Source organism: Podarcis pityusensis, assembly GCF_964106645.2.
Source record: "Podarcis pityusensis genome assembly, chromosome: 13".
NCBI lineage: Eukaryota > Metazoa > Chordata > Lepidosauria > Squamata > Lacertidae > Podarcis > Podarcis pityusensis.
Window position 1 is genome coordinate 4,559,715 of NC_138038.1, and position 20,061 is coordinate 4,579,775.

Here is a 20,061-nt window from a genome sequence, read left to right on the forward strand (position 1 = left end):
GACTTAAACATCCAGGGATCCTTTACCTTTTTACGTTTACCTTTAATGGTAATAAAGGAGAGGCAGTACTACCTAATCACCTCATTTTAATGCATGGATCAGTATTTAATATTCACAAAGTATTTCCATGGAGAAAATTAAGAGCTGCCAACACATTCCTGTATTATTTTAGGAGTGCAAGGGGCCTGGTGCCCAAATATCTCATTGTGTTACACTTGTCATTGGTTCTCCTAAACTTCTCTACAGGGTAGATACCAGCAAGAGTCACATGCCAGATATGTCGCTGTCTCGGCTTTAATTCATACATACATACATGTCCATTTTATCTCTATCATTATTGAGTTTTCTGGGAAATTACACAACCTAAACACAATGAAGGATTGAATAAAAACCAACTTTTAACACTGAGAAACAACAGGCTGGTCTTCACATCATTGTAACTAACTGGTTGGTGATGACACTTGCTTCTGTCCCCAAGGAGTTTGGTGACCATATATTATATGCAACTTACTGAACTGAGCACAAAACCCCTTTTGGTGGGCACATTTTAATCAGTGGGATTTCTTCATGACAGTAAAACTAGCATGTTTTAAATATTATTTTATAAAATTAAAGCAATGGTTTTTAAGAAAGAAGTGTGGATTTTGTTTTGTTTTGTTTGTTTTTGCAATTAATCCATGTAAGGTAAGTGATCCTACCTAGAAGCATTTATTTCCTAAAGAGCTGAATAACCAGCCTCTTTGAAGTCGTAGTCCTCGCTCAAGCAGGCAGCTGGAGGCAGGCAAAGGGAGAGCAACACAATTTGCACTCCACAGATCACTTTGTCACACAAAGCTTCATGTTACACAATGACTGTACAACAATGCCCAATCTTCACAGCCTTTCCCACTTAAAAAATAGAGAGGAGCACTCTAATGAGACAATTAATGATAGAGGTCACCATATATAAATATAATATATATAAATATATGCAACCAACTCCCATATATTTGAGGGCATACATAAATTGTGTAGAAACTGCTGAAACATTCACTTTGGAAGGAAAGAGTTGAGCTTCCTGTGCTTGTTGTCTTCACTTGATTAAGGAGCAAAATACATTATTATGGGCTTCAGAGTCAGGTAAAGGTATGGACAGAGTTTCTTCAGTAATTTCCTCTGGATGAAACATCTAGTAAAACTCTTACAGTGGATATTGATCTAGGAGGCACTTTGCCATTTGGGCAGTCCTTAATTCATTTCTAGTCAGAGGGAGGCAAGCACATGGGCGTTCCATTGATTGCAGCGCTAGAGTTAAGCATGCGCTATTAAAATCAATGAGATCTTAAAGTGCTTAACTGTGGCTGGATTGTGCTCCAAGTACGCTCCGTAAGGCCAGTTGATTTAAGGCCAGGGATTGACGTGTCCAAGTGCCCAGGTTCCTTTGTAGTACTAGTGCTCACTTCCTGGGGCAAAACCAACCATATTAGACAGGCATCTCTTTGCATCACTAAACTTTGAATACAACCAATCTTCATAGAATGGTTGGGGCATGTCTGACAATGCAATTAGGGTTAACTAAGAAATGTGGTTTAACAAAACAGTGAAAGAAGCCACTGCTAATCTGCTTCTAACCAAGGCAGCAGATGGCTTAGACTTCTTTTTCCTCCATCCCATCTTTTAAAAGGACGCTTAAAGGAATAATTAAATAACCCTAAAAGAATAATAAGTCTGACTAAACAAAGTTCTTACCATTCCTCCAGATGATCTTTGGGCTTTGGCAAGCCTGGGGGCCATCCAATGAAGCTAAATGGTGGGATATTTAGGACAGACAAAAGTACTTCTCCACACAGTACATAGTTAAACTATGATATTTGCTGCCAACTTATCGAGTGCCTTATAAGAGGATGTGACAAATTAATGGGTGGAAAGGTCATTTTACTTTAATACTTGTATGCTATTTTCTCAAGAGGAAATGAGATCAAACTAGCTCATATCAACAAGGCTATCAAGCTACTACTCAACTCATGGCTGTTATGATGACTCTATGCTGCAACCAGGAACAGAGGCAGTAGGCCTCTGAATTGTGGCAATATTAGCAAGAAGAGCAAGAGAGGGCTACTGTGCTGATGTCCTGCTTTTGCTTCTTTGGGGGGGGGGGGGTTCTGGTCTCAGAGGCACCCAGTTAGCCACTGTGGGAAAGATGCTGCTGGAAAGTTAAGCCTTCCTTCTGAACAAGCAGAAGTTGGTAAGAATGTTGGGTGTTTTGCCTGATCTGGTATAGTTGCTTGCCAAAGGTTGTGCACATATGAAAAACCACCACTACAAACAAGAATCCCTTTAGCGTGATCCTACCATTGTTTAACAGTAGTTTCTACAATTTACTGTAAGCACAGGCAGGTGACCCCATATTTACTCTCAATTTTCAATTAGATCAGCCATTGTTTAAAGATGTGATAGGTTGCTTGAAATGTGAGTCAAATGTAAGGCTGACTTTGCACAAAGCAAAGTTTTGCAACCAGTGCCTCCACCCACCTCATCTTTACACACGCCGCCCCCCCCCCATTACATGGTGGCAGCATTAATGTATCACCCCCCAACCCAAGGAGCGATACCCATTGCCTCTATGTTATACATCTATGATACATTGCCTCTATGTGAGGACCCCACCAAAGTCTGAAACAACATCATGCAGTCCATGTCTCAAGCTGTCTTTTCTCCATCTGTACCACAGTACAGCTACCTTAATAAAAAAATCATTTAATTGAATATTAAGCAAAATTGTTCATTTGTATTTCAGAGTCTGGTGAGGAACAATCTACATGCTGCCTTTCCACTCAAGTCAGCGGAGACCGAGGCTCCTAATCTCAGGGTTATAGGTTTGACCCGCACTTTGGGCAAAAGATTCCTGAACTGCAGGGAGTTGGACTGAGATGACCCTCATGGTCCCTTCCAACTCTACCAATTCTATAATTCTATGGAGCTCCAGGTGATAGACTGTTCCCAAACTATTAATGGTAGCAGTGAAGTTCAAAGCCAAACCCCACTCCTCCTTCAGACTGTACTACTTTGAGATGCATCTGAGGATTACTCAACAACCCACCCATAGCAAAATTCCCCTGTAGATGGGAAGGTAGCATGTCAGAAAGACAGGTTCTAGTGAAAACTGTTCCCTAGTGTACTAGTTTCTATGCAGAACATTTTTTATGCTGGAGACCACTTGAACTGTATGTTCTTCCACACCTCACACTGTGCCCTAGAAGAGACCTGTCACAATCTTTTTCTGAATGTGTGAAATTCCAAACTGTTCAGTCACGTCTACCAATCAATCTGGATAGCAATTAAAACTATTGCTATGGAAATTAGGTTTTAAAAGGCAGCTATCAAACAAATTGTACTGAAACTGATTGTCATGAAAGTAGTAGCTGTTGAACGGGTTCAGGCATTATGCTTTTTATAAACCAGTATTAAATTTATATGCCATCCTTCACTTGAGGACCACAGGGCAGTTTACAGAAAAGTTATCAGATTAAAATAATGGTACGAAAATACTGATATGTTAACAGTAAGCAGCACTCAGGCAAGTTCTTTCTTTCACTAGCTTAAAGTGTCAGAAGATCTTTAATAGTTTAACACATCTTTGTCCTTGTAAACATTTTCTAAATGCTTACAAAGCATAACTATTATAGGTACACTTCTCAAAATTTCTCATCTTTCTGTTTTTTAATTTTATTTTAAAGCAGTTATCCCATAGCTGATTTATTTTCTTCCAGCATCTCTTTCACAGTGGCTGAGTTTGTAAGAGGGCCAATGAATGTTTCTCCATTCTCTTCCCACTCCTTTAAACACACACACACGCGCACACACACACACACACTAAGGAACCACAACACAAATTATGTAAAATTGTAATTTATTTCCCTCCCAAGTATCCAGAATAGCCCATCAATAAACAAATTAACAAAATGATGTTCATGTGGAAGTAAAGGATAAGGCGGTCAGATTACACCAAAGGAAACCTAGAAGTCCTGTTAATGGGATAGTGCAAGTTAACAGCATGTTGCTGGCCATGTCAACACCTTCATTTGGATTTTTTAAAAAAGTTTTACTTAACCGTTTGATGAAATAAGAACTTTGGAAAGATCCTGTCCAAAATGACACTAACGTATTTACAAACCGCAGGGAGCAAAGAAAAAAAAAGATTCAAAATAAAAACACAGAGAATTTATGAAAATATAGGTTTCCTATTTCCACCCCACAGGAGTCACGGCTGCTGTTTTGAAAGGCTTATGAGATGGTTTCGAGCTTTCAGAGTTCATCTTTTTCCCGCAATAAGGTGTATCTATGTCCACTGGGTGCTAGCTTCTGGAATGAACTTTCAGGTGGGCTGCTTACTATGTCTTGAAGTGGCTGGAAAGAACAAAATCACAGATATGCTATAAAGAAGATATGGACTAGGAGTCACTAACCATTTTGGACCCATTTGAAAATTTGATGATGTCATGGGCACTGTCACAGAATGGTTGCCATCGGTCACATACCCATTTCCCAAAAGGGAAACTGGCAAGACTGAAACAAAAACTTGCTCAGCAAAATGAGGACAAGGCAGAGGTGGAGTCTGAACTCCAAAACTCAACATCACTCTTTTGAACCCACGAGTTCTCTGCTCCAACAGAGCACCCATTTCACAGAAAGCTCATCTCTCCTGCCCACGCTCAATATTTGTTTCCTCCCTTGGATCACCCCCCCAACCACATTCAAGCGTCTTCAGGAAACGACACCCATGCACACCCTCTCTCCCCAAGTCACCCTTCTAAACACAACCTTTACCACTGGGCCCTCTTATTCTGAAGCAAATGTCTGTTTAGTTTGGATAGCTCTGATTTTGGTATTGTCCTCTGCTGTATAACTGGATTGACTGCTGGCATTTTATTACAGTTATGTCCTGCCTTTCTTCCACCTTGGAACTCAAGGTTGTGTACATCTGGTATCCATCCAGACACTGACTAGATGCAGAACTACTTAGCTGCAATAAGATGAAAGCCTCACCTGCCTTCAGACTAGCCTAATGTGTTTGTGGAGAAGGGGAGTTGCTCTGGGGGATTCAGCCACAGAAGCTGCCTCAGGTAGCAGGAAGGTATGGTGGGGGGTTGTCAGCCAGACTATTACTGAGTGAAGTATGCTAATAGGGTTGTTGTTGTTTTTAACTCCAGTTCATCCAAGTCTTCCCAGGCAACAGGTCATGCCAGTGTTAGAAACTGAGATATGAAAGCTAGGAGCTAAATGGCACCTTAAACCTAGGTTATGGGCACAACAACGGACCATCTAGGAGCTCTTTTTTAATATAATAATAATACAAAGCTGAAAATGAATGAACTGCAGCTAAAAATATTATGTTCATTTTTCACATGGTCAAGTCCTTCCCCTGCCCAGCCCCCTGCTCACTATTCTTAAGAGTGTCTCTTTTCCAGTCATCAGAGTAGCTGGAAGTGGGGAGGCAGAAAAAGGTCTTCCTTTTCTTCCATTCTGCACTTTTAATCTGAAATCTTAGGCGCAGTATTGTGCCCAGAGCTCAGAAACTGCTCACGCTAATGGAACTCCCTGTTGCAATTGTTGGGATGCGACCGGAAACAGGGGCAATTGGCAGGCCCCCAGCTGGCTCCAGCCCACTATAGAACCTACTCCATGGTGGCCAAGAGTTCTCTTCCCACCATCATTGCATCTATACAGAATGGTCCAGAGGAACCATTGCAGGAGATCAAAGTTCCCTGTGGAGGCAATTCCCTGGGGACAACTTGCTGTAACTCTTGCTGTAACTCTTTTGCAATACACTTTGTAGACAAAATCCTCGCATTTGGATGCCCTGTTTTGATGGATTTTGTTCTACTTGAATTCTACCTTTGCCCTAGACCAGGGATGTTCAACTTACAAGAGACTGCGATCTACTCCTACTATAAAAAAACTGGCAGCGATCTACCCATTGGATTGACAAAAGTTGTTGAGCTTTTTTATTTTATTATTATTGTTGTTGTTGTTGTTGTTGTTGTTATGGGGGGGATTGACTGTGATCTACCACGGACCCCCCGCGATCGACCAGTAGATCACGACCAACCTGTTGGGACATCCCTGCCCTAGACCTTTACCCATCCTGGCCAAAGCTGACACACAGGGAGTGTGAGTTGCTGCAGTGGTAATGCCACTCTTTAGCAGAGAACAATACTATCAGGAGCCTCAAGCAGATGGTAGATCAATCTATTAAAAAATCTTGCTGGACCCAATGATGTTAAGAGAACCCCTTTCACAAGGTGACCATGTGCGTGAGGGCCTTCTCTGTGATGGCTCACTGTCTCTGGAACTGTCTCCTCCTGGGAAATTTTTGTGGCTCCCTTCACTGTGCTTAGGGCAGTTAGAACACTATCAAGGCTTTCTTAGCCTTCCTAGGTATTTTGGGGACACTGAGTGTTGATTATTGTATGTTTATATTGTTTTACTGTTTTTCTGATCCCCTTAGGAAGAAAGAGTAGTTTAAATAAATAGTGTGTGTGTACAGGATTAAAAATTACTAGGTTTTAATGACAATTACTTATATTCAATATATAAATTTAAGTTCACTTTTGATGTGGTAAAGATCAATACCCCCCCCCCCGGCAAATGGCAAATAATTCCTTCTGAACCACACAGTCTTCCCATGGAGAACAGAATGCTCATGCTTGCTTTAATACTGCCAATTCCAGACCTCGCCCAGGAGGGCAGGACTAAAGTGCTTGCTCTTACCTGACCAGGTGCTACATCAGTTGGATCTGGGCCATGGTGAAATTCCCTGTGCAGTTTCCCAGAGTGCAAATCTAGTACAAATTGCTTGAGTTTACCTGGAGTACTGAAACAAAGACAAAAAAATCCACACAAATAAAAATGATAAAGTTGAACAAAATCCAGAATGCTCACGACACCTTTGTTCTGGGGTCTGGCAAGAGGCACTCTGCCTTTCTATGATATAATCAAACCTAAGGCTGCTCACAATACAATATGATTGCCTTCTGGAATAAAAAAATAGTTCTAAGAGCATGATTAAATGCTGGCCAAGAGAGTACAAGCATCAAGCAAGTTCATATGGAATTCACTGAGCACTGCAGTATTGCTGGTTTATACCTGTTCTACTTTTGGTCCATTATCCAGCTTTCCCTCCTTTTCCTAGCAATTTAATTTTCTTTTCCCAGTCACACTTTATTCTTTTTCCTATTTGCCTATGTAATCTGTATTTTCTATGCTAATAAAAAGGATGGGAGGCTTGCATTTAGACTTACAAAAGACAATCATCCTGTCCCTTTGAAAAAAGCATTTAGCCTTTCATATAAAAACTGCGTTCGAAAATAGCTAAATCCTAAACAAAATCTAAAATAAAAAATGTATGATTATATTTCATATGTCCAAAGTTTTTTTTTAAAGTCAATAATACTGGCTTGAGAGCTAGACTAGGGCCTGGGGCAAACTACTCCAATAGCTCTTTTTTCTTCCTTGCTCCTGAGGACACAGCAAGCATTTATTCCCTTCATTAATTCCCACAGAGCTGGCCAACCCAATAACTTCATTGTATGTTCCCTTCAGCCCCCTGCTTACTACAATACAGCAGAGAACAGCAGGTGCCAAATGCACAGTTCACAAATACAAATGACTGTCAGGTAGCTGTATTGACAAAAATGCCTTTGAAAGCTTCTCCAGTGCTTGAGTAATTGCATAGACACCAGAGATGAACACTGATGGCGTATCAGTTTAAAATTCTTCAGAGATCATCTACTGTTTCCCCACACCAAAGACTGCTTGAATACAGCAACCAGTGTTTTGTATATTGTCAGTGTCTTAACGCTGAAGATTAGGGGCTTAAGCCAGTAGTATGTTAAGTGCTAAATACAGAAATCTAGGAAACACAGTAGTATAACACTGCAATATGAAGAGAGCCCAAACCAGGAGGCTCAAAACATTTGTCTCTATCATGACAATATACAAGATAAGGGCAGGGCTAACAACCCTCTACTTCCCTTGCTACTGGTCCTGCAAATGAATTGCACCCTCTTGGTCCATGGGGGAGGGGCACCCCATCATGGTTCAAGTCAGAGGGTGAGACTTCATAAGAACGTTAAGACTAGCCTTCTGGAACAGGCCAATGGCCCATGAGGTCCAGAATTCTGTTCTCACAGTGCGCACCCAAGGAGCAGAACATGAGCACACAAGCATTTCTCTGCTCCTGTATTTGGAAGCATTGCTGCCTCCAACGGTAAAAGCAGAGCATAGGCATCCAACTAATAGCCATTGGTAGCCCTCTCCTCTTCCATGAATTTGCCTAATTCTATTTTAAATCCATCCAAGTTGGTTGCCATCTCTGTCTCCTGGGGGAGCAAATTCCACAGTATGACTATGGTTCCGTGAAGAAATCCTTTCTTTTACCTGTACCAAATCTTTCCACATTCAGCTTCACTGTGAGTTCTCGTGTTATCAGAAAGGGATAACTTTTCTCTACCCACTTTCCCTATGCCATGCATACTTTTATAGACTTCTATCATGCTATGTCTTATCTCTAAAATAAAAAATCCCAAACACAGCAACCTTTCTTCAGGGAGGAGTTGCTCTATCCCCTTGATCATCTTCGCAACCCTTTTCTGAACCTTTTCCAACAACAATATCCCTTTTGAGGTGAGGCAACTAGAACTGTGCACAGTGCTCCAAGGGTGGTTGCACCATAGATTTGGGTAATGGCATCACTGTGAGAGGCAACCTCTGGGACGTATCCCTCCAGTTATTTATATTTGTTTTCTTCTTCAAAAGCATCTGATCATCAACTCCCTGCCTATGCTACTTTGAGAATCTACTGTGTGCTCCTTTCAGAACAATCCATTTTCTTTTCCTTAAAAAAATGGTCAGAATCCAAAGCCCCTTGTTTTTCAGAATCCAAAAGCCCCTCCTTCCTTTTGTAGCACTGTATGTTGCCCAAAGCTGCAACACAGGGGGACCAGGTGGAGCAGAATCCAGCAGTGCAGAGAAACTACAGCAGGAAGGGGAAAACGGCATGCATGGTAACTGTGTGAACACCCACAGGGGGCTCTCTAAAATCCAGCACATTTTAGCATTCAATTATTGTACTGGGGATGAGGGGCCTTGAATGCTGATTGCATTTTGTGTTGTTCTAATACATCCAAACCCAGAGTGGCTGGTGGGACTGGAGTAAGCATTTATTTTTACACGCTGCTACATAATATGAAAAAGGCATTGGTTGTCCACCCTCTCCTTCTCCCCACACGAGCCCCTTCCCTCTTTGCAAGGCTGGACGGCCAAGAGAAAAGAAATCATCTACTCACGCCACATCGCTGAAGTCTGGGAAGACATACATGTGCCTAAAACTGTCAATAGCAATAACAGGACAGTCTGCTGGAGTCTTCTGAATGTGGAGGAGTGGATGTCTGAACTTGTCACAATCAGCATGTAAAAAGTTTATCGTACCTTGAAATTCAGAAGCAAGCTTTAGTTTGTTTTTTAAAAATGTAAGTCGCAACAAACAACAGTATATTTAACAGGTCTTTAGATAATGACTGGTAGAGATATGTCCACGTGTTGGTGGAGATATTTCCATGTGATTGACATCCACAACAGACCAATTTTAAAAGAACTCTTTTTATAACATCCATTTATTAACCTTGCGCCACCACAAAGGTGATGAATTTTCTACTTAAGCAGAAACCATACAAAGTGTCCGTAGATAATCAACATGAAACTACTGCATACATTCATATTATACTTGCATAAATGCATTAGGAAGCCATGGAATACAGCTGGAAGTGTCTGCAAAGTATGTAAACAGCCATTTTTTGCCATCAGTTGTAGAAATAATTACACATGTCCAATGCAACTCCATTCTCAATTTGGGATGAAGCATGGTGAAGAAATGTTCCCTAATATAGATTTCTATGTGAGCTTTCTTTATCCTAAGCAAGGACTCGTCAGAAACATTTATCAATTGCTTTCCTTCTAGCCTTGTCCTTACCTCCTCCATTTCAAGCTCAGTTCTTTTTTTTCCTTTTTTAAAAAAAGGTCTGTCAATTTAGACTGTGAATCCAGTGTTAGTGAGATTAAGAGTTGGCCAAGTAACTTAAGTAACTGAAGTCCATTGATTTAAGTTGATCTACTGCAAGTGTGAGTTAGATATCACCTTGCAGTGATATCAGTAGGCTCATCCCATGTCCCATTTCATCAGCTTTCACCACTTTTCAACACCTTCACACATGCACCTGTTTTGCAGCCTCAGGTGTTGCTTAAAGTAGCTCCATTCCCCACATCCCCATTTTGACTCAAACCCTAGCAAGTCAGCTACCACTAATAGCAGCACGTTACACATGAGGCATGAATTTTAAAGCTCTGCACATGAGGCATGAATTTTAAAGATCCCCAAGCCCATTTTCAAAAATGCAAAGAACAGCTCTATGCTGCTGAGGACATAACCCTAATCGCATAGGAGAGCTACAAAGTTTGCAGAGGATGATGCACAGGAAAATGTTATGTCCTGGACTTGGATCTTGCTTCTGGGCTTCCCATAGGCATCTGGTTGGCCATGGATGAGACTTTGGTATGATCCAGAAAGGCTCTTCTTTTGTCTTTATATTCTTATAGACCCTTAACCCGTTTATGTGGAAGTTGACCGACTGTAGTCTACTGACTTGAGTGGTTGTAACATAAACCTGCCACTGTGGGCACTGATGAAGATAGGATAGAAGAAAGGCTGGAGAGCCTTTGGCCCTCTAGATGCTGTTGGACTCAGCATAGCCAAGGATTAGGAATGATGGGAGCTGTTGTCCAACAACATCTGGAGGGTTACAGGTTACCCTTCTCCATTCAAGAGGATCTCTTTCACTCACAGCAAAAAAAATAAATTCTGATTTGTCAATTAATATTGTTTTCTGGATTCAAAGGCAACACACACAAACGGAATTAAAGGCAAAGTGCAAGGCAACAACACACACCTACCCTTTTCACTTATTAACTGCCGTGCAACTTCCTGCTGGAACTTCTCTAGACTTTCTGTGTCATCTTTCATATGAAAGAGTATAAGAAAAGGAAGACCCTCTTCTGTCAATTCCTATGTGGAGAGAGAAGAATTGGCAAAGAGTGATTTCCGTTTTCTACCACTTTTTCCTTACATTTTCAGCTGAATCTGCAGGACTTCCATGTTTATCAACTCTTGGCATATTATGTAAAGGAGTATTCAAATTAGAGTGGACAGAGCTTTCACGGTACAAAACATAACTATCCAGATGAGCCTGCAACACTTCAAATCAATCTCTGTTTTAACATGGGAACAGTCTCCAAAACAAAAAAAAGGCTGAACATTTTAATGAGCTGGGAGTTCAGATACTTCTAATGGGGAAATTAAAATACCAAGTGTAAGCTAGAATCAGGTTTTTATCAGGTTCATGGTATATACATTTGACCAAATAAGGAAAGCCATCATTTGTTAAAAACAGAGGAGTAAAATTTTACTTGTTCCAGTAGTTAAAAGGTATAATTGGATCAGTATAAAAGCAATGATGAGCAACTGGTTCAAAACCCCAGGAGACAGCAAAAAGCACACATTGGCTGATATGTCAGGGTGCTTTTTACTAACTTATTTACCAAACTCGGGCCCGTCTGGATAGGTGAGAACTGCTTGAAGAAGTAACCCACGTGGGGGTAAGGGAGCTAAGGTTTTGGCCTCAAGCTGGATTCAGGTGCTCTCCCTGCTAACCACCTCAGTCCTAAATTATTCCAGGTGTTCCTTCCATTCCAGCAGGACAACAGCACATGGGATGAGCGCCTACCAGCCACCCAATAAACCAACAAGCTCTAATGTGTTGCTTTGTTCACTGGGCATATTTTTATATATAGCTCAAACTATGTTCTCTGGTCCCCTCTTCCTGCCTATCTCTATTGTCTGAGGCTCAGCGGCCTGGCATTGGTAGCAGCGGCCGAGGCAGGGATGCGCAGCTTGTGCGGCACATGGGCAAGTACATATGGGGTGTGGCGACACTGCCTTCCTGCTCACACCTTGAGTTTGATGTGCAGCTGGGGCTGGGCTGGTGTGTTTATATGGAAACATGCTCCACTGCACAGGGAGTGAGGATCTTGGCAGTAGGTAGGAGCGGCCAACTGATTTATTTATTTCTGAGCATAATCATGCGTGAGTCGACGCACATAAATGGGGGGGAGGGGAGGGGAGAGCATGACACCTGTACCTAATAGCTTGTTTTTCTCCTCAGTTCCTGTATACTCTTACACTAGATCACCACACTAACACATTTACTTATGCTGCAACCAAGAAAACACAACAAAAATCTGCAGAACCATAGCGGTGGAGCTAGCCGCCCGGGTGCCGTGCGTGACGCGTGCACCCTGCAGCCAGGGGTGGGGGCGGGGGGCGCTGCATGGAGCCTCTCTGCCGCCTCCCCCTCAGCTGTAGGGTGGCTGAGGGAGAGGCGGAGGGCAGACGAAGGTCCCACGCTGCCGTTTTAGGCAGCACGGAGCCTGCAGACGCGCAAGCCACCACGTCACTACCAGGAGACACGCATGGCTCGGGCATGCTGCAGATCCCATGGTATGTGCCAGCCCCCATGGTGTGGTGCCCAGTGCCAGCTACGTTTCATTATGTTTTTTGACTGAACTTTCATGAGCCCAATTTTTTTAAAAAAACTCATATTTTTGTCATTTTGTCACCCCCCATCAGTGATGGCACCCGGGGCGGCCTGCACCCCCATTCCTCCCGCCACTGCATAACCATATGGGTAGGGTATGCAGTATATACTATTCAAATACAAGCCATCATTCTGTACAAACAATATTTGCTCTAATTTAAGAATATACCAGACTTTGGGATTTTATAGCTTTGGGATTATGATATCATAAAGTAAATGAAGAGCATTTGACAAGTGGTTTTTTGAGACCCAAACATGTTTATCACAGTTTCTCACTTAAATACCTAGAAATATTGAACAATGAGACACTCCTTACCTCTCCATTCTCAAATGTAATTTCACGAACAAGTGGAACACATTTATCTTGAGTCCATGCATAAGCCAAGTCAAAATTGGTCATAGAGCCCAAGTAAACCATATCTGGAGCATTTTCCTGTTAAAAGGGGATTGTTGTTTTGTCAAATCACCAGTAGGGAAAAAACAAGGACATTGTGCACCGTTAAAATATACATATTATAATGTTCTGTGATGGAGATGCCATAGAGCACAGCACCCTGTGGCAAGCTCCTTCTACCCCTGCCATAGAGTCTAGGCAGCAGCATGTTGCAAGGTTCCTCACACCCTGCTTGCCAGCAGCCGCCAACGGCATCAAGCAGGGGCATGGGAAAGCAGGGCATGATACTGCAAGATCACATGGAGAGAACACCTAGACACTACACCTAGGAGGGAGTAAGTTCTCAATAGGATGCTGTTTTCAAAAGCATCTTTGAGACTTGGGAAAGCTTGGCTCTTTAAAAAGGTGCCAGACATAGATGACTGATCTGGACCATCAATAGTACCATGACCAATAATACAGTGTTTACTACTAAGATTTTCTAACTCTCTATAGAATTTAAAATGTATGTATTGTTCATGACATTCCATTCCAAGGGACACCCCCACCCTGCCCAAGGCAGCTATGGAGGTGTACACTAGTTCTGAAATGCTAAATCCAAGTTTCAAAACCAGAAGTGCTATAAGGAAGAAAATGGTTACATCTTTTGTTAAATTTAAGGAGTCGGATTTGTGAATGATCTCTTCTGCAATACACACTGTTATATGGTTGTTTTTTTAAACGGCTTCAAAATGTGGAGCTTGTAGCTAATATGTCAAAAGTTTGTCACACATCCAAGCTTTCTTTTTTTACTGAGGAATTCCAGAATCACTACACAATCTTCCTCTTTGGAAGTTTCAACTGCTAGATTTCTAAAACACCTAGACAATCAATAACTTAGATCTATTTATCTCATTTATCTAAACATTTATACAACAGCTTCCAATCAAAACAAAGCAGTTTATAGGATTAAAAACTAGCACAATAAAACAGTAAAATACTAAACAAACACCATTACCATAGAATTTACAATAGAGCTAGAACTAAAAACTAGTGCTCAGGAATGTGCGGATGAATAGGTGTGTTGCAAGCAACTTGTGGAACACCATTACCAGAGGTGCCTACCATATATTTGGTGTCATATCTATGTGCATATTGTTGGGTGAGTAGATATTAATTGCCTGTTTCAATCTTGGGCATCTCCACAATCAGGTGGTAAAAAATCCCAAACACCTATAGCTGAATTCACTAGAAAACTGCAACTTTAACATGCTCCAATTGGCAGGAAGCACCAAATCTAATATGAGGACTACATGATTTGGGCTAGCTACTTTATCAAATATAAGGATAAGGGATAGAAAAATATTTAAACTCACCCCAGGTGGCTTATAGATCACGTTGTCCCCACTAAATCGTTCTGGTTTGGAAACAGACCTAAGACAGGTAGTTACAATTTATCTTCTTATTAAGGTTAAGTACACTCAAGGTTAAGTACACTTACAAAATACAGGGCAAGGAGCAGATTTACAGTTAGTATCCCAGTCTCTACTGCAAACCAAGCCAGATAGTTTTTCCCCATGGCAGAGTATGAGCAGATTACAAAAACGGGGCATGGGGTAGCTTCTTTGAGGAGATAGTACCTTCAAATTCAGATTTTGGAAGCAAGTGTCCCTAGTTTTTAAGATTCCTGTCAGCAGGATTTCTGGAGGGATGCTAGAGAAATATAACTTATGGAATCATGTATTCACTGATGTGTGGTCTCAGTGGATTAATGCTACTCTTCTGCATTTAATACAGTAGTATTTGAGCTACCCAAATATATCATTGTATTTTTTTTAACAACAACAACAACAACAACAATCTTACCCAAATGCAGCAAGGAAGACACAGTCATCATGCAAAATATTTGCTACTCTTTCAAAAGTCTTGTAATTATCAGAGTCTTTGTGTTCAAAGTATCCAATAATATTTCTTTTACTGTGCTGTAACAAAAAACACATGAGGCATTATAACTCGAATTTTCATTTAACCTTCAGTCCTTGAGTCAGGGGGGGAAATGATTCCAATTTGTGACCAAATGGAGTGTCAGAATACGCTAAAGGTTTATGAATATATAATGAATACAAAGTCCCTCTTTGTTGCAAAATGGATTACTTGTTTAAAGTTAGCATATCTGACATCCGATTACATTATCAAGAAAGCCATAAAAAATAAGCCACTAAGGGCTGGTTTGCATGTTAAGTCATAGGTTCACTGCTTTTTGCACATGCTAGAAGAAACCTGAGAAAATCACACCTCTCTCCCTTGCTTTGCTAGGCAGCCAGAAGGATTCGACTTCCTTTTCAAAGGATGCTAGCTTAGCATTAAGTATGAACCAAATATTGTGAGTCAAAAAACCCTTAAATTAAGTCAATTTAAACAAGGCAACTCCGAACCATGGGTTATGAAGCTGACTTCTTTAACTAACCACAGTTGGTTTAATTCAGAGTTCATTTGACTTGTCCATGTTGAGCCAGGATTCTTAACAGAGTGGAGCACACAGAGTGGAGAACAGTCAACCATTGTTTAGCATTACATACAAATGTGGCTTAATACCACAAATATAGAGCATTTGTGTAACAGTTGTCACTAGCTATGAAACAGGCAGAACTTCCTAAGTGGCGAACATGCATTTCCCAAGTTATACATTGTCATTTAACATACTGAAATGAAAGGGAGACAGACAGACAGACAGAGCGGGGGGCAGGGGGCACTCACATCTAGAGACTTAATTTCTTCCAAGCTGAGTATTTCTCGAATAGGATTACTTTTCTGTTGTCGGATATAATCTGCTATGGCTGTCACCGATCTCTGACCCCGATATTCTCTCTTCATCATCATTCCATTCCGGAACAATTTTAGAGTTGGATATTTGCTTATCCTGTACCTTTGAGCTATGTCCGCTGAAAAAATAATTAAAAAACGTTTGAAAATATGCAAATTTAAATGTATAGAGTTAGTATTCTTTAACCAATAATGCTGCTATCCTCTTCTTTTAAATATCATGAGAGAAGTAATTAAAGTTTATACTTTTAAAACCACAAGATTCCAGAATATGGGTCAGTCAGAATCCCAACTTTTTCTATGTATGGTTGCTTTTAACTAATGGGGTATTTCAGACCCTAAATACCAATGTGTGGAGTTGGGACCTTGTACTATAAATAACCGTTAATATTGTACTATAAATAGTAATTCTTAACAAAATGCCTTGTTTTGACATGTAGTCACTGTCAGAAACATGGGAAGGGTTTAACCCCAATGCTAGATCAGTAATTCAAGTGTAGGAAAGTTATGTTTTCCCAATATGCACTTCAGATGTCCAGTCAGTCCAGTGTTGTTGAGGTAATAAGTACAGTACACACATTAAGGAATCTGATCAGAATTTGCTTCTTAGCAAACGAGCACCTTTTAAAACACTTTTAACACAAACTTGCCCTTGTTCAAGAACCTCATACTATTAATTGGGTTTTGACTGCAGTAATTTAGCACTTAACCTAATTTAACCAATTAGCTAAATTAGCTGTTAATCACCTACATTTTAAGAGGCTGACATACCTAATTCCAGTTACCTTTAATTTTCTTTAAACCTTCTCTTAAGGTAATTTTGTATATGTAGGTTTTTTTTAAAATACTTCATGTGATTATGGGAGTAACAATCCCAGAGAAATATGAATCAGACAGTTAAACTCAAAATAGGAAAGAGAATTGAAAATTGGACTCAAGTGTTATTTAAGTCAGAGGGGACTAGAGACGTTAGACGTTTACAAGAGGAGTTAACTTATTTGTAACATGAGGTAAGGTTCACCCAAATGGCTGCCCTGTACATACTCCAGATGTGTATTACTGTCTAGTGCTGCAGTGATAGCTGTTTCCCTCAAAAGATGGAATCTGACACTTGTAGGTTACTTCCATTATAAAGATGGATCCAAGAGGGGCCTCCAAGTACCAAAAGTAAATCTCATTGGGGGACCTATGCTTCATTGGTTCAGACACAATGGCGGCTCCTTTGAATAAGTGTCTGACAAAAGGGTGCCCTGCAAAGGGGCTGTCGATGTTGGTATGGAGAACTCTTTCTACTGCCAACAGCTGCCTTTTTAGTGTGTGTGGGGTGTGTGTGTATCAAACCCTGACCCAATCCATCTTGCATGATTCTAAAGACATGAGGTACCTCTATAGCAATGGGGGTGACTGTCTGACACCTACACTATACAGCAAACAAACCCTGTCCAAGTTATGGAAGATCTGTGGATGTCTACATTATCTGAACCACCTACTCAGATGGGCTCAATTCCAAGAGGTGCTCCTCTTCAATAGCCACAGGCAAAGTCGTAACCAGTTAGATTGTGGGTGGAGGAAGAGAGAACAAGGTAAGAAGATCCAACCACTTAGGAATTCTTCAACCTGGACTAAAGTTGATCAACTCTGAAAACTACAGGCATCTGAGGACCAGAGCCTAATAACCTTATACTTTGCATAAAGTCCATGCAATCAATGGCAGGGGAGGGAATACACATGTGTTCTCTCTATACACATTTTCTGCTTCCGTATCTTGAGATGAACTGTGGTATCCTGTTGGAGCACAATAGAAGAAGACCGATATTCCTCCTTGTCTCAACATCATATGTCCATCTTACTTCATGGACAAAAGAGGGAATGTGTGAGGATGTGCTTGGTCAATATGGTACCTATATTAAAGAATACTATGGAAATGCCACTGGTTTTGATGCCAGTATTAAAGCTATGGATCTCCCCTAGCTTTAACATGTAGCTTTAGTACAAACAAATTAACAGTGAAGTTTTTATGAAGTCAGTACAGTGGACGCTCGGGTTGCGAACGTGATCCGTGCGGGAGGCACATCCGCAACCTGTAGTGTCTGCAACCCGCAGTGCTGTGTCTGCGCACGCGTGGGTTGCGATTCAGCACTTCTGCGCATGCGCAAAGTGTGATTTAGTGCTTCTGCACATGCACGAGCTCCGAAACCCGGAAGTAATCTGTTCCGGTACTTCCGGGTTTCGGCGCATCCGTAACCCGAAAACGCACAACCTGAAGCGTCTGTAACCCGAGGTATGACTGTAGTGTCTTTAAGTCAACACCTCATCCTCTTAAACCAGAAAAGCAAATGTTTGTGGACATGCTGGGGAGTACCTAAAAAGAATTGTCACACCATGTTCCATGTCAGAGAAGTTGCTGATAAACTCACTGGGAAAACAGCACAACAATTGGCAAACAGCTGGTATATGATGTTCACTACTCAAGATACAGGTGCACTGGCCCTTCTTCTATCAGGTCATTTCCCTCAAACTACACCACCTGTCCTACACCTTGATGCCAAACAACTGGAAGCCTTAAAATGTGCTCCCATTTGTTTCTTGGCAACATGATGACAGGTAGCCCACTAGGGACTACAGTGCAGCCAATTTCAATCCAAAGTAGGGCCTGCACCTAGTGCAAATATTATTTGCACTGCTGACTATATATGCAGAGGAAGATCCTTTGTGTTGTTAAATTGAATTCAACTTGGGCCATTCCCACAAAGGGGGGGGGGATTACTTTTTGCTTATATGACATCAGGGTCATTTTGGCACCAGGTGACTGAGAGGTAGCCAGCCTTGCTTATCTGTCAAAATGGCCTATGAGGGCTGGAGTAGCTTAGGATCCAGACTTCTAGCTGGAAAGGGTTCCCCACTCTTTCTCTACCTGCATCCCTTGGACATGTGAAACATTATCCGCTACCTCTGCATGAATGCAGTCAATGCTAGTGCCTGTGCTTCCTTTGGGCCATCTGCCCTTGCAAAGGTAGCAAGAGCCATTGTAGTGAACACGGCCCTGAACACTGCCAAGGCTAATAACTCAGGAGCAAAACAACCAATTCTGCTCCCCTGTAGAAGGCAGAACAAGTTATTCCAGATTTTAGAAATAATTTAAACCATCATATTCTGCTGGGATGTGAACAGCCAATTAAAATAGCTTGTGACAAGAAAGGTTAAAACCATCTGAAACAAAAATTGCAGCTGAAGTACAGCGCCATACCAATGGATAGTTTGTAAAGTAAGCTTGCAAGATCAATGGAGGATGAATCCAAATATCCCATGGCAAGAACAGTAGGCAGTTCTGAATACATTCATCTGGTCTGCAGCCTCCTACCCACCTACCCGCTTCAGGGGGCTTCAGAGTAGCCATGTTCAGATAGTAAATAACAGCTTCTTAAACCTCATTCATGTTTTTCCCCCTTGCAGCTTCCTCTCCTACTCCCACTCTGTGCTTCATCCTGCTTCATTAAGCCAACATTTCCTCTTATAGCTAAGTCAAGCAACTCTGGTTCAATGTTATCCTGGTCTGCTAACCAACATTAAACAGAGCTCCTCAGTTTGAATATTATCAGGAAACAACAGAATTAATGCAAACTAGGATTGCTGCAACAAAGCCGGAACACAATTTGATGAGGGACATTTATGATGTATGAAGTTATGGACAAACATCTGAATCATTTTCCTAAACTGTATACAGACTACCAAAACCACCATCTAGAGACAGTAGGGTTAGCATACCATCAGCAGTGCCTTTGGAAATTATCTTTCAGAAAAGTATAAAAAATGCAAAGACATGAAATGCTGTTTGAACTAATTCACAAGTCAAACAGTGAACATCTTAAATAATTTCATTAAACCTTGACATGTGATACAAGTGGAGTCAACACAATTATAGCTACTACAATATACTTCTAAAATTGAAAACATAAAAGTGCAAACAATGTTATGATTTTTATTCATCAACAACATGTGTTGTTCATCAAACTACTTGTTGCTGACTTCCAAAAGAGTCCTACCTGAAACTGGTATAGCTGGCACACTGAATAATTTGAAACATATAATGGGGGGAGGGGGGATCTACAGGTGTACATTTAGCAAACCCCATTACATGTCCTCTGCCTCCCCCACCGCCCCGATCCCCGGTGTGGTGGC

General features: G+C 41.2%; 1 protein-coding gene across 2 annotated transcripts in view; it reads right to left on the reverse strand.

Moving 5' to 3' along the window:
- Window positions 1–3,872: 3,872 nt before the first annotated feature.
- The window catches only part of ERP44 (endoplasmic reticulum protein 44), a 36,432-nt gene continuing 20,243 nt past the window's right edge, over window positions 3,873–20,061 (reverse strand). For both annotated transcript variants that reach the window (XM_080976924.1, XM_080976923.1), the window contains exons 5-12: window positions 15,817–16,001; window positions 14,926–15,041; window positions 14,436–14,493; window positions 13,003–13,119; window positions 10,987–11,098; window positions 9,327–9,468; window positions 6,751–6,853; window positions 3,873–4,386 (exon numbers count right to left, since the gene is read on the reverse strand). In XM_080976924.1, coding sequence (XP_080833050.1) covers window positions 4,285–4,386; window positions 6,751–6,853; window positions 9,327–9,468; window positions 10,987–11,098; window positions 13,003–13,119; window positions 14,436–14,493; window positions 14,926–15,041; window positions 15,817–16,001 — 935 coding nt within the window. In that variant the 3' untranslated portion in view covers window positions 3,873–4,284. The remainder of the gene's footprint in view (window positions 4,387–6,750; window positions 6,854–9,326; window positions 9,469–10,986; window positions 11,099–13,002; window positions 13,120–14,435; window positions 14,494–14,925; window positions 15,042–15,816; window positions 16,002–20,061) is intronic.